A 14,717-nucleotide genomic window follows, 5' to 3' on the forward strand; every position below is an offset into this window, starting at 1 on the left:
TGTAGGTAGATTCTACTTAAGAAGGAAAGTATTATGGATGACTATTGCAGAATGAAAAGGAGTTATTCTTGTGAGTTCATTTAGCAATAGAAGAGTGGCTGATGAGATTAGTCTTGAAGGAATACAATAGAGAGATAGGAGTGAAGGCCATTCTGCCAGGACAGTTGTAATTCAGTAACACACAGAGATGGTGTATCCCTAATGGTATTTTTCTAATTTCCCTCGCTAGCCAAGAAGGATCAAGAAGGTGGAGAAGAAAAGAAATCTGTGCAAAAGAAAAAAGTAAAAGAGCTAAAAGTGTTGGACTCAAAGACATCCCAGAATCTCTGTGAGTAATTCTTATGATTCCAGCAATATTGTGAAGGTGTGTCAGGGTCCGGTGCCCATATAATATTGTCCCACAAAGGTGTTCCTGTAAGAACATAATTTCTCTGAGTCTAAGGTCCCTTCGAGTGAATCACCTCTTGATGAGTACCTGCTCTGTGCCAGGCAGAGCACAGTGAGGCTTGAGTATCTCGGCAAATCCTTCAGTAGCACTGCAGTGTTGACAAGGTTTCAGCTTTATGTCAAGCAGGTCAAGGTTTTAGAGTTGTATCTAGTTATAGAGCTAAGAGGACACAGGACTCAGGTTTTAACCTCAGTTTCCTTTTTATTTTATTTTACTGAGGGTTGGGGAGGGACTGAGATGGGGTCTTGCTGTATAACTTGGCTGTCCTTGAACTGATAATCCTTATACTTCAGCCTCGGAGTGCTGGGGTTTTAGGTGGACAGCATCACGCCTGGCAAACTTCTTAGCGTTCTTCTTTCCCTTGCGTCCATAGGAAATCTCCCGCAGGGTCGCAGCCTCAGTGCATCTCCTTGTGCTTGTTGATAAGGAATGCAGCTGCTGTTGTGACTTCAGTTCACTAAAATGATTACATTTAGAATGAGTGAGGTAAATCTTGTACTGTCAGAGGAGGATCAGTAACCCCAGAAAATTAAGCATATGCCACCATATTTCTTCTGCCCCTGGACTGAGAGCTGCAGTCAGTGAGAAAACTGAGGTCGAAGGGCCTTCTACACTTGGAGAGCCTTCCCCACGTTCACTCCAGCATGTCACACAAGGTGACATAGTTACTGCCTGACTTGTGGTTAGGATCAGTGTTATCCTTCTTGTTCATTTCAGCCATCAGTCTGTACCTCCTTTATGCTGAGTAATAGATACTAATTTTTTTGCCAACTAATATTTGAGAGTCTGGCATGTGATAGGCTCTACTCTATTACGTACATGCTAGTCATGTGTTGTATAAATGAAGGAGTATATATTCCATAAGCTTATTCATAATCTTATATTACTGTTTATTTTTCCACATGAGAAAACTAAAGTTCAGATGTTATGACTTGTCCAAAATCACCCAAACTAGTACACATACCCATAGGTATTCAGAGTGATGTAGTTTAAGATAATAAGTGTGTGTGTGTGTGTGTGTGTGTGTGTGTGTGTGTGTGTGTGTGTGTATTTTTTTCTTTACTGTGGAGGTGGAGGCAGAGGCAGGTGGACCTCTAAGATTTCGATGCCAGCCTGGTCTACAGAGCAAGTTCCAAGACATCCAGGGCTACACAGAGAAACCCTATCTCAAAAACCAAAAATTTTGCACTAAAAAAATTAAGTAATGCTCCATAAATGTGCATGTCCTTCTTATACAGGACCATGCTGATCATTCCAGTTGTAGTATATGCTTCAAAAGCAAGCATAGTTTTTATATTATGCTTGATCATATAACCTAGTGAAAGTCTGTTGTGATGTCCCCATCCCCCTCATCCCCCCGCTTTGTTTGGTTGGTTGGTTTGTTGGTTTGATTTGGTTTTTTGAGGCAGGGTGTTTCTCTGTATAGCCCTGACTGTCCTGGAACTCGTTCTCTAGATTAGGCTGGTCTCAAACTCAGAGATCCACCTGCCTCTGCCTCCTGAGTGCTAGGATTAAAGACATGCTCCACCACTGTCAAGTTAGTGATGTTTTTTTATAGAGACTAAAGTAATGTTAATTTTTGTTCCTAAGAGTGTGTCTAGGAACATAAAGCACGAGTGATTGTTATTTTAGAAAATGATAGAAGAAAGACATTAGTACATTATTGTTCTCAATGGAATGATAGTAAAATGGGAAATAGTTTAGAAAGGAATTGGGTCATTATTTCTCCTTTATGACCCCTCCCATTTGTGTGAGTTCTTTCTCACTTCTTAATAAATCTATGTTCACTCTGCAAAGTGAAAGGAAAAAAAGCCAAGGAATTTGAGGGGTTGAGGTGTTGTTAGCAGTAGAATGTTAGCCTAGCACATCCTAGGCCCTGTTTCAGTTCCTCAGAACTAGGGGAGGAGGGCATACAATTAGATTGTTTTAGAGTTGAAGAGTCTAGAAGGCAGAAGTGCCTATTTCATCCTATAAATACAAAGCTAAGTCAGACAATCTCTGTCCTCTTGACTTATATGTCTGGTGGAGACAGGAAAACAAAACAATGGCTGAAGGTGGCTGCCGCCATAAAAGTATGTTAGAATACCTAGGCATGCGCTAGCAAGAAGGCTTCACGCCACATGATAAGTGTTGAAGGGAAGACTGAGAATGTTTTCAAGAAGGTGCTGTTTAAAGTGGGTTGAAGACCTGTCTAGGAGTTAAGGGAAGAGCTAGCTCACTTCGGGAGGGTGAGAGGACTGGGTGCTGTCAGAACTGCAGGTCATTTGGAGCTGGACTCTCTTCCAGAGAACCCAGGTTCAATTCCCAGCACCCACATAGCAACTCACAACTGAAGATCCAGTTGCAGGGGATCTGACACCTTCACACCAATGCACATAAAATAAAGTTAAATAAAGCATATTACTAAATAGGCTTTATTTAATATTTAAAAATAAATAATATTAAATAAAATATTTATATTTAATTAATATTAAATAAAATAAAAATATTTAATTTTTTTTTTAAAAAGAACTGCAGGGCATTACAGCGTAGGAATTGCTGAGGAGATTTTAATCAGGCTGTTGCAGCCTTCTGTTGGCTTTGGGAAGACTGCTTTAGCAAGTGATTTTCAGGCTCAGTTTCCAAGTAGGAGAAGAGTAGGAAGGAAGACGAGCTGTTTTAAACTAATGAGATGGTCAGGACCTAAGACTAAGGTAACGAGGATGAAAAGGCAAGGCAGAAAGACAGAGTTCCTGGTGCTGGGGAGGTGAAGAACAATGACACCTGAGCAAATGTGGAAGCTGAGTGAGGCAAGTTCACCAAGAACAGAGTGGCTAGTAGATTTGAGTCAGGGATGACAAGATAGGACCTTTTATAGAGTGCACTCACTGCGTGCTGACTTTTCATTGGCTTTGTGAGGATATAATAGGTGAAAGTTCTAATACTGAAGAAATAGTAATGTGTTTTCAGAATGTAAAGGAGAGAAAACATATGTTGATAATAGAAGGGAACATTGAGTCAAAGAAGATTTTTTTTTAAGATAGACTTGGCTGCATATGATGAAGGAAAAGGATGTTAGGGTCACCTTAAGAGCTGCTATGGTAACACACACCTTTAATCTCAGCACTCAGGCAGATCTCTGGGTTTAAGACCAAGCTGATCTACAGAGTGAGTTCAAGGACAGCCAGGGCTGATAGGGTCAGATAGAGAAACTGGAGTTAGTAGTCAAGAGAAAGAGCTGTTTTTTGTTTTGTTTTGTTTTGTTTTTTTAAGCAGGGGGATTGGTTTCAAGAAAGGGTTTCTCTGTGTAATAGTCCTGGCTGTGATGGAACTCACTCTGTAGAGCAGGCTGGCCACGAACTCACAGAGATCCGCCTGCCTCTGCCTCCCAAGTGCTGGGATTAAAGGTGTATACCACCACCATCCGGTGAAAGAGCTGCTTTTATAGACTTGATAAGTGTAAGTGTTTTGGTCTACATGCATGTATGTGTACCTAGAGCCTGAGAAGACCTGAAGAGAATGCTGGCTCTATATGAACTAGTATTACAGGTGGTTTTGAGCTGCTCTGTGGATGGCTGAGAACCAACCCAGGTCCTCTGTAAGAGCCGCCAGTGCTCTTAACCACTGAACCTCTCCAGCCCCAAGAGAGGACTCTTGATAAAACTGAGGAGTCAAATTAGAACATGAGGGAACTGAAGGACATGGTGTGCTTCTCAGGAGTGGTACTTGACTGTTTTAAGAATGAACAGGTCAAGGCAGTGGCAGCTTTGTGGGAGAAGGTTTCTAAACCAGGAGGTGGGTGTTTTTGAGAGTTCTGTGATCCCAGGCATGGTGTTTGTTGAACGTCTGAGCAGTAGAGCTACTGCATGGCATGGTGTGGCTTGTGTGTAGGAGTGGGTGACAGTAGAAGCTCGAGCACAGGGCTCGGACGTGGATTTCAACTACCTAGACCCAGTGGTCTTCAGGACAGTCTGGAATGGAGAGGAACCCGTCTTTCTGTCTCATTCTCTGGCAGCAATCTTTTTGGGTTCCTTCCGCATGCCCTATCAAGAAATTAAGAATGTTATCCTGGAGGTGAATGAGGCTGTTCTCACCGAATCTATGATCCAGGTAAGCAACAAGGCTGTTGTGTCAGAGCTGGCTCTGCAGAGCTGTACACAGCCTCGTCACCTAGCTTGTTGAGTGGGAGCTTCTTTGAGCAGTTTTGACTCAGTGCTGGCCGACGAAGCTGCTGTGTCCCTCCCTTGTGGGCCGGTACCTCAGCAGATTCAGGAACCCCTCCATCTCACAAGCTGCCCCACCCCATGCTTCCTTCATTATCCCTGGCCAGAGTATGGAACCTGTTCACAGTCACGATACTCAGGCTATCAGCTCACCCCACATCGCATTTACTTTCTTTTCCAGAACCTCATTAAACAGATGCCAGAACCAGAACAGTTAAAAATGCTCTCTGAACTGAAGGACGAGTATGATGATCTGGCTGAGTCAGAGCAGTTTGGCGTGGTGGTGAGTGAGGCCTGTAGCAGTCAACTCTTTCCAATTCCTTATTCCCTTCCCTCTGGAGACCAGACTGGTCACTTGATCTTTGCTTCTGATCTGATTTGAATCTTTTAGTCAACTCAATTTCTCTATGTCTTCCCCCCATTCCACCTCCTTGCTCTGGAGCTACAATCTCCCAGAGGAGGCTCAGCCTGTATCTTTAGTGTCTCTTCTCCATTAGCTCCATAATGGAACTTCTTGCCTTCCTCACTAGATGGGCACAGTGCCCCGTCTTCGACCTCGCCTCAATGCCATCCTCTTCAAGCTACAATTCAGTGAGCAAGTTGAGAATATCAAGCCAGAGATCGTGTCTGTCACTGCTGCATGTGAGGAGCTGCGAAAGAGTGAGAACTTCTCCAACCTCCTGGAGATCACTCTGCTTGTTGGAAACTATATGAATGCTGGCTCCAGGAATGCTGGTGCTTTTGGCTTCAATATCAGCTTCCTCTGTAAGGTAAACCATGGGGTTAGATAGGATGACAGAGGGAAGGCTACTGGAGCCCAGTATTGGCCTAAGGTGATTTGGGACAAGTAATGATTTCTCCTCTCACCCCAAGCTCCGAGACACCAAGTCTACAGATCAGAAGATGACATTGTTGCATTTCTTGGCTGAGCTATGTGAGAATGACTACCCTGATGTCCTCAAGTTTCCTGATGAACTTGCCCATGTGGAGAAAGCCAGCCGAGGTAAGGCAGTGTAGGGAAAGCTAGAAGGTGCTTCTGGGCCAGCAAGATGGCTCAGTAGGTAAAGATGCTTGTTGCTAAGCCTTCCAACCTGAATTCAGTCACTGGGACCAACATATTAGAAGGAACAAAAAAAACTCTCACAAGTGGTCCTCTCACCCAAGCACAGACACACACACACACACCACTCAAAATGCACAGATAAATATAATTTGAAAATTTTTCTTAAAAGGTGGTTCTGGCTGGGCAGTGGTGACGCAGACCTTTAATCCCAGTACTTGGGAGGCAGAAGCAGGTGGATCTCTGTAAGTTCTAGGCCAGCCTGGTCTACAAGAGCTAGTTCCAGGACAGGCTCTAAAGCTACAGAGAAACCCTGTCTCAAAAAACCAAAAAAAAAAAAAAAAAAAAAAAAAGAAAAAGAAAAAAAGAAAAGGTGGTTCTGTGGCCTAAATGTCTTTATATGGGGAAAGAAATAGGGCACTGCAGACTTTAAATCAGTTTAAGTAAGAATAAAGGAGAGTTTAGGTATTTAAGGTGTCTAAGGTACAGGGAGGAGTGTGAGGCTGAAGACAGCCTATGTACCAGTGGAAGGGTTTTTTTTTTCCGCCTTTGAATACTACATGCATATGCACAGATGCTGGAAGGCAGCTTTCAGTCTAGGTCCACAGCTTTTGTCATTCTGAAAGACAGACTGGACTAATAAGCAGAGGGTCCCATTGTCTGGAACTAGACAAAACACCGGGTTAAAATGGGACAGATGTCTACCCTGCTTCTGGGTTCCTACCTATGTCCGCTTCTGAACACCTGTTACCTGAAACAAATGAGACCAATGGGGGACCCATGGGTTCTTTAAAAATGTTATGAAGTCTGCTTCTGTTAGTATTGTACAGTGTATGAAAGTTGGAAGTTCAGTTAGCAAATATTCTCTGCTTTTATTGCAAAGATCAAAACCAGCGTGTGACTCAGAGAAAGGAGCATGTGTAGGCTAGAGGAGCATGCATAGATAAGAAAGGGAAGTACCTAATCTGGGTGACTGCAAGGTGAGGCTAAGAGAGGCTGTGATGGTCAGCAAGTCCTTCTGTTTCTCTCCTGTAGTTTCTGCTGAGAACTTGCAGAAGAACTTAGATCAGATGAAGAAACAGATCGCGGATGTGGAACGTGATGTTCAGAATTTCCCAGCTGCCACAGATGAAAAGGACAAGTTTGTTGAGAAAATGACTATATCCTTTCTGGAGGACTTGAATCCCTAGGAAGGGAAAGTCTCCTCTGGGGAGTGGGATAGCTGATAGCAATATTTAGTTTTCACGTTTGAATTTTTTCTTTCTACTAAATACACAATTTGTAAACTTAATATAGAAGGGAATGCAAACCTTGCTGATAAACTACAGATCCCTGAGTGCCTACTCTGTGTTCCATTCATGTTATAAACCTACCCACCTTCACTAAAAGCCCCTGTTCCAGACACACCCTTTACAGAGCCAAGCACTGCCACTTTCTGATTGACAACTCGTTGTTTATTTTACATAGAAACTGCATCATGTATTTTTTTCTGCATTTGTCTCAGCCTTGTGTCTGTAGTAGTCTATGCAGCTTGTATTATATAGGTAAGCCATAGCTTATGGTTTGTCACTCTGCATATTTAGAATGCTTCTGTTCTCCGTCGTGAGCAGTACTATATGGTGTTCACTGCACAGCCCATTCTACATCTTTGAGTGCTTCTGCCTGGCTCTGCTCTTGGTCTTGGTCCTTTACTCCCTGGCTGCACAGCTTTGTGAAGGATGCACAGGAGCAGTATAACAAGCTGCAGATGATGCACTCCAACATGGAGACTCTGTATAAGGAGCTAGGCGACTACTTCGTCTTTGACCCTAAGAAATTGTCTGTGGAAGAATTCTTTATGGATCTGCACAACTTTAGGAATATGTTTTTGGTGAGTATGGGTGAACTGCTAATTTTTCATTGGGTTCCTGATGGTTATTGGTGGGTTTACACGTGCCCACATATCCTCCATCTGGTTTTGTTTGTCTGTGTCTCCCCCACTCTGTGCTTCAGCAAGCAGTCAAGGAGAATCAGAAGCGCCGGGAAACTGAAGAAAAGATGCGGAGAGCAAAACTAGCCAAGGAGAAGGCAGAGAAAGAGCGACTAGAGAAGCAGCAGAAGCGAGAGCAGCTCATCGACATGAATGCAGGTGGGAATGTGAAGGGGTTTCCGGCCGGCGTCTCTGTCCAGAACCTAGAGCTACCTCCAGCTTCCTGGTGCTGGATTTTAACATGTTTTATTTTTTCCTCTCCTTTGCGGGCTCTTGGATTATGTCTCATTGCCCTTGTGATTTGGGAATTGCTGTCCCACGTACTTTGTGCTTCTGCCTGTCCAAAATGTTTCCTGACCTGTTCTCATTCCTGCTGTTAAATGTTTTGGATTTCCGAAATCTTTGTCTGATTCCTCCCATCTTGTAGTAGCTCTTCTTTCTCCTTACTTCACCAGTACGGTGTTCCTATTACCTCTTAACATATTGTATGCACATCTGAAAGACCATAAATGGACTGAACTTCTGGAAGGGGGTGAAAAGCTGGCCACCCTCTTTCTCCACCAGAAGCATGTCTTTGTTTGAGCATATGGTCTCAATTACTGGCCCTCTGTTTCCTGTCTCTGCTTCTTTCCTGTGGAGGATTCCCTGCCCCCCGCTACTCCTGTGGGCAGCGGAAACATAGTAAATGCAGCATATGTAACACATGGCCCTGGCTGATCTGAAGGGCAGCGAGCCTCTGGAGTGAGGGCTTTGTGGGGCTGACAAGTCTTAAAAACTTGCTGAACACAAACAGTAGAGACTAACAAGGTGGTTAGCTAACAAGTCCGGAGACCTTCAGGGTAGTTCCTTTACCTTAACTCAGTTGTATTTAAGCCAACAACTTTGTTCCCCTAACGATGTTAAAATTTATACCAAGCATCCATCATTTCCCTCCCTATTTTCCCTGGGCCTCCAGGACTTTTCCACTTCTTTATTGAATAGGATGTAATGGGAGCAAGGTGGAGTCCCAAATAGCATATGGGATAAGGGCCCAGCCAGCAGGTGGCGTAGTGGACCTTACCCTAGTCTGAGTGCAAATGGAATTGAATGTAGGTCAGCTGCACTGATGATGTTCAGACAGCAGGTGGCGCAGACAGTAATGAGCCCCAGTCTTTAGCTAGTAGCCAACCAGCTCCTTGGGATTTCAGTTTCAGATTTCACTATTCTGAGCTGTTACCATGGAAACTGAGCCTGGCTAGAACTGGGATTCTACATTAACTCTTTGCATTCCAGCCAGGCTACTTTCAGCTTTTACATGCAGAGCTGTCTTCAACAAAGATACAATCACTATAAGCAGTAGTTGTGTGAAATACAGTCTTGACCAGTGGGCTCTCTTCCTTTAACCCTCCTCTGAAGCCTAAGCCCTCAGTGGTTCATGCAGATACTGGGACTGATAATAGTTACAACAGTTGCTTTGCACCCCCTCCCCCCTCCCCACACACACAGTACTTCCTATGTAGCCTGGGCTAGCCTCGAACTTCCTCTTCCTGTTTCCACCTCCCAAGTACTGGGAATATAGGCATGGTCACCTTGCCTGTCATAGCTGTGGTCTCTGCTTACTCAGGTTAGACAGTCCTAGGAGTCTGCTGGTCCTGATTAGTGTGAGTGGGGTGGCACTGCCATAAGTGCCCCAGGGTTTGCCTAGTGAGCAGTGCGTTTTCAGGCACTCTCAGACACACACACACACACACACACACACACACACACACACACACACACACACACAGTAAACCCGAGAGGGTGAACCTGTCTGTTTTGAGCTGCCAGCCAGTGTGGGGGAGGGACAGCCATTCAGCAGCCATTCACTTCATGTGCAGCTTGGTGTTTGCTATGCTGGTCTGGCTGAAGAATTTACACCTCTGTCTTTGTCCATGACAGAGGGAGATGAGACGGGTGTGATGGACAGTCTTCTGGAAGCTCTGCAGTCGGGGGCAGCATTCCGACGAAAGAGAGGGCCCCGTCAAGGTAAGTAAACAAATGGAACCCAATTGGGTATTGGAGGGGGTGTGGGGCCTCTGCTCCTGGTCATGTTAGTGATACTCGAGGGGTTAGAAACTTCCCATTTCTGTGCACTAAGAATGGATTATCCAGGCCTCTTCCTTCCACATGAGGAAGTCCTCACTAGGACCCTTTGGAGGCCTAGATGTATGATAGCTTCTTTCTGTCAAAGGGTAAGAGCACTGCAGAAGCATCCTTGGCAAAGTTAAAGCCTGGCCCCCATTTGCTGGCTACTCTGTAGACACATTTGCTATGAGCTTCACTTGGAAACTGCTGTAGAGAGAAGATGGATAGATAACAGTGATGGTTCTGGACCTCCAGTGCTGACAGACCTGGAAGGAGGACCCTAGCAGATTATACTAGCCTGTATAAATTCAGTGTCCTAGCTCCAGTGGTCTCAGAAGGAGAAGCGGGTATGAAGGAAGGGCTTAGAACTCTGGTTAGGACTTGCAGTTTTACAGATAGGCCTTTGTGTGGAGAGTACAGCTAACAGCAACTCTTTGGGTATTTAGTTTTCATAGAGGTTCTCACAGCACTGTTTCCTGCCCATCAAAAGTACCATGCATCTCACTGTGCTGTCTCCATGAGCCTCTTAACTAAGCCCAGCCTGCTTCAGACTTTGGTGGGGAATTCCCTTCTAAGCCTTTTCCTGAGGAATTGTACTAGAGACCCAGATGCTTCCTGTATAAGCAGCCAGGCATCAGTGACTTCCCTCTGCTGGGGATGCCCCATTCTCTGCTGCTTTCCTAGTGAAAAACCAGGACTTGCTTGTAGAGAAAAAGATTTTTTCAGAACTACCTTTTCAGTAGAGTACCTGATTTTAGTCAGAGTACTATCTCCCAGTTAGAAAGACAATTCTAGGGGACTTACCGGAAATACTAAAATCAAAAGAAGTTGAAAACAAGGACTGCATAGTTTATATCTGCTTCAGCTTGTAATCTTATCTTTCTGATCTGGTTTACTAAGATTACCAAACATCTGGGAGACCCTCTAAAACACTCCTACTTATACTGTGAGATTTTTAGACTTGGGTACTCTCACGTCATCTAAAGGGTGTGGCCTTGCATCAGGCATAACAGAAAGTGGCTCAGAGTGTCTTACCAAGGATTAGGATCTTTTCTTCAAATAGAAAGACTGGAGTTTTGAAGGCCCCATTCTCAAAGCACAGAGGTCCCAGGGGTCGCAAGCTCCCTCCAGGACTGCTGGACCTAGCTGCTCTGCTCTTTGTCTGGCTACCTCTTGACTGTCCCCATGACCGGCAGTTCTCAAGCTTCCTAATGTTGCAACCCTTTAACATGGTTCCTCGTGTTATGTTGACCTCACCAATCCTGAAATTATTTTGTTGCTACTTTATAGCTGCAGTTTTGCTACTGTTAGGTAGGGGAGGAGGCCGCTTGTTTTGTTCCAAGCCACTTAGCCCCAAAATAATCACACAGAAACCATATTATTTAAATCACTGCTTGGCCCATTAGTTCTAGCTTCTTATTAGCTAACTCTTACATCTTAATTTAACCCCTTTCCATTAATCTGTGTATCGCCACATGGCAGTGGCTTAACCGGTAAAGTTCCCAGCGTCTGTCTCTGGTGGTGGCTCCATGGCTTCTCTCTCCACATTCTGTTTAGTTTTCCCCACCTGGCTCTATTTCCCTATAGCTCTGCTATAGGCCCAAAGCAGTCTCTTTATTTATCATTGGTAATCACGGCATACAGAGGGAAATCCCAAATCACTGTTATTGAATCGTAGTGTAAATATTGACGTGCAGGATATCTGCCAATGGGTTAAGACCCACAGGTTGAGAAGCACTGCTCATGACAAGGGCTGAGAGCCAAAGAACCAGAAAACTGTCAGGCTTATCTGCCTTACAGTCTTTCCCTTTCCCAGAGGCAGCTGTCTCTATTCAAAGACACTAAATTTTTCCCTAGAGCCTCCAGGAATGTTAAAATCTTCCAGTCTCCAGAGACATGAAGAAGTGACCCTACACAAAGACCCATTGAGGACTTGGAAGAGGAGTGTTACTATCAGGGCTGGTTCATTAAAAGTACCATGTCAATTGCCGTGGTCTGAAGGGTGTGGGAGAACAATGGCTTGAGTGTCAAGGGGAAGAATCCTTGTGATTGTATTACAGCTCCTATTTCCAGCTGTGATTGAGTCAGCTTGTGGTTTTAATGACTCAACTTTATCTCTAAGCCAGAATTGTACGTAGGCCACTTACATACTAGAATGAAAGTCAAGAAAGAAATCTATTTTTCTGAAGTCTCTGCTGTCTCCCAGATTAGTATAAGCTCTGCTTATGCTAATCGAGGTCTGTGTTAGAGCCTTGAGGGACTAAAGACCTTCCTATTGACTAGTATCCACCCTGCTCAGAGGTGGGAGTGAATGTGCAAGACCAGCCTGATCTACAGAGCCAGTTCCAGGACAGCCAGGGCTACACAGGGGGTAAAAAATTAAGATCCTAAACCAGAACTGTATCCAGCTTTTGTGAATCCAAGTCCAGGGCTCTTCTCTACTAAGCCTGCATTATTGGACAGGAAATGACAGTGACCTCTTTTTGGGCCAGAAAACTCTGGCATAGGATATTACAAAGAGAGTTCTGGGAATGGTAAAATTATGCCAGGGAGATTTTCTGATGACCCCCTTGTCTGGGAAGAGTGTTCCTGTATCCTTACTCTCCCCAATTTTGTAAAAATAGGACAAGAGGTATAATTAGTATGGTTTCAGACAATGATGAGTTATTAGGATAATAATGACTGTCCCATCTGTCCCAGTTTCCTCTTCCCCAAGGAAGCCTATTAACACGAACACTTCCTCTTTAGTGGTAGTTCATAGCTGGAGTCTCAGGATTTTTTTCCTGAACCATTGCACTTTTTCTAATTGAGTTGTGCTCTTAGTATTACTTAGCAGGTTTTATTTATGTGTTTGTTTATCCTTACCTTCTATGATTCTAGCTTTGACTATTTTCTCATACTCCACCTCTATACCCAAATCTGTGGGTCCATTATCCTAGTTAGTAATTGTCCCAGATACTTCATAGTCAAACACTGATCTGGTTCTATGGCTGCTGTAAGGACTGGGTAGTCTTACAGACGGAGGAAGTCAATTTTCCTGATTGTTTAGTCTGCTTAGCATAATAGTGACCCTAGAGATAGATTAAAAGTTGGGATGCTGGGGTTCCCTTGTTTTTATCAGTTAAAACAAGAACTTTCTCATTCTTAACCTTGGACCACTTCATGTCCATCCCTAGTGTACCTACTTTTAAGGCAGAAAAAGGAAATTGTGCTGTTTTCTTCGTGGTTCTTAGGACACATGTAATGAATCAAAAATCTAGTGAGTATAGAAATATCCTAAGACTGTTGAATTAAAGTACAACAGAGAATCTTAAAGGAAACAGCCAAAGAAAGCAGCAGTTTAGGGCTTGCTGTCCTGGAACTCTAGCTTCTGTGTTGCTTACTCCACGGCAGGTATTAGAGTCGGCAGATGCTTCAGTTCACCCAGTAGAGTTAGATGGATGTGCACATGTGTATACATACACATATGTAGTTGCAGTGAAGAGATATTGAACCACCATTTTTCTGGGCATGACAGTGGGATCCTGGAGAATTGAGTGCTTCCGAAAAGAGTGTTAAAGAAGCACATAAGAGGAGAGACTAAGAACGTAGGGAAAGCACACACTTATCCTCATACATCAGTTACTGAGGCGATGGTTTGTTTTCACAACCCAACATCCATCTAACTTGGTGAAGCCCCTGAGGGTGTAGGTCTCTTACACATATACGCACCTGTGATCTCTACCCAGATACCCCCATGTGCTGTCAGCAGGATTTTTACTGTTCTTTCTCCTCTTGGTAGACAACCCTTTGAGCCCTTGGGAGGAGGAGGAGGAGGAGGAGCCCTCTAAGTTGGTAATCTGTGGGCGGATCGTGTGTTCCCTGCCCTGTAGGCAGCTTCTGTGTGTGTAAAAACAGTAGCTTGCTTTGGGTCATGGCTCTGCTCTGAGACTGCCAGTCCTGGACAAGGCTTGGGCTCTTTACTTGGTTTGGCTTCTGCCTACTTACAGCTTTTTGCTGATCCAAAGCAGACAGCTTGTTTGTGACCCCTCTGGACTCTACCTGCTCATGACCCAGTCCTGCAGCCTTTGTTAGGGAGTGCTGCTGTACTTGTCGCTGCTTCTCTGAGGAAGCCATTGCTTTCTCCACTCCAGTTTTCCCTAGGTCCCAGGAGGGGTCTTTATACATACATATATATATATATATATATATATATATATATATATATATATATATATACACTCTCACTGTGTAGCCCTGGTTTTTCTGGAACTCTCTATGTAGACTAGGTTGGCCCAGAACTCACAGAGATCTATCTGCCTGCTTCAAACTCCCAAGTGTTGAGACTAAAGGTATGGGCTACCATACCCCAGCTTTTTTTTTTTTTAATGTCACCACTCTTAGGTATACAGTTTGGGGACTGTCACAAGACTGTGCAACTGTTACCATTGTTATATTTCAGAATATTTTTTCATCATCTCCAAAATAAACCCCATATCCATTAGCAGTTACTTTTTAACTTATGTATAAAAGTTGTACATATTTTTCTGGAGTATCTAACAGTGGTTCAGTGCATGTACAAACCATACAGAGATCAGCCTGCCTCTGCCTCCTGAGTGCTGGGATTATTTTAAGTTAAAAACTTTGGTAGGAGCAAGGGGTATTTGTTTCTCCGTCTCTAATTGCTTATTTAGAAACTTTAATTGTTTTAAATTTCATTTTACATTCCAACCACAGTTCTCCCTCCTGCCCCACTTACTTAGAAATTTTGAGACAGGGTCTCATAGCTAAGGCTAGCCTCTAGGTTTGCCGGCCTTCAACGAAGAATTCTCCTGCCTCAGCCTCCCAAGTATTGAAATTGCATGTGTGAGCCACCATGCAATCTTTTCCTGTTGTTCTGCCTTCTATCTCTGTGACTTTCTCTTAAGTTGAGCACTCGCAAGAATCAGTTTATAT

At 43.9% G+C, this 14,717-nt stretch overlaps 1 protein-coding gene across 3 annotated transcripts in view; it reads left to right on the forward strand.

Annotated features, from left to right (window-relative positions):
- Nucleotides 1-14,717, forward strand: part of Diaph1 (diaphanous related formin 1) — a 95,866-nt gene that overhangs the window by 77,836 nt on the left and 3,313 nt on the right. For 2 of the 3 annotated variants that reach the window (XM_075968923.1, XM_075968924.1), the window contains 9 exons: nucleotides 230-328; nucleotides 4,443-4,537; nucleotides 4,832-4,933; nucleotides 5,181-5,420; nucleotides 5,524-5,653; nucleotides 6,746-6,870; nucleotides 7,416-7,580; nucleotides 7,703-7,838; nucleotides 9,597-9,683. In XM_075968923.1, the coding sequence (XP_075825038.1) occupies nucleotides 230-328; nucleotides 4,443-4,537; nucleotides 4,832-4,933; nucleotides 5,181-5,420; nucleotides 5,524-5,653; nucleotides 6,746-6,870; nucleotides 7,416-7,580; nucleotides 7,703-7,838; nucleotides 9,597-9,683 (1,179 nt within the window). Of the gene's footprint in view, nucleotides 1-229; nucleotides 329-4,442; nucleotides 4,538-4,831; nucleotides 4,934-5,180; nucleotides 5,421-5,523; nucleotides 5,654-6,745; nucleotides 6,871-7,415; nucleotides 7,581-7,702; nucleotides 7,839-9,596; nucleotides 9,684-13,563; nucleotides 13,689-14,717 lie in introns of those variants that run through there. The other variant, XM_075968925.1, reaches the window with a different exon arrangement.

The sequence above is a fragment of the Microtus pennsylvanicus genome, chromosome 4, assembly GCF_037038515.1.
Source record: "Microtus pennsylvanicus isolate mMicPen1 chromosome 4, mMicPen1.hap1, whole genome shotgun sequence".
Classification (NCBI taxonomy): Eukaryota; Metazoa; Chordata; class Mammalia; order Rodentia; family Cricetidae; genus Microtus; species Microtus pennsylvanicus.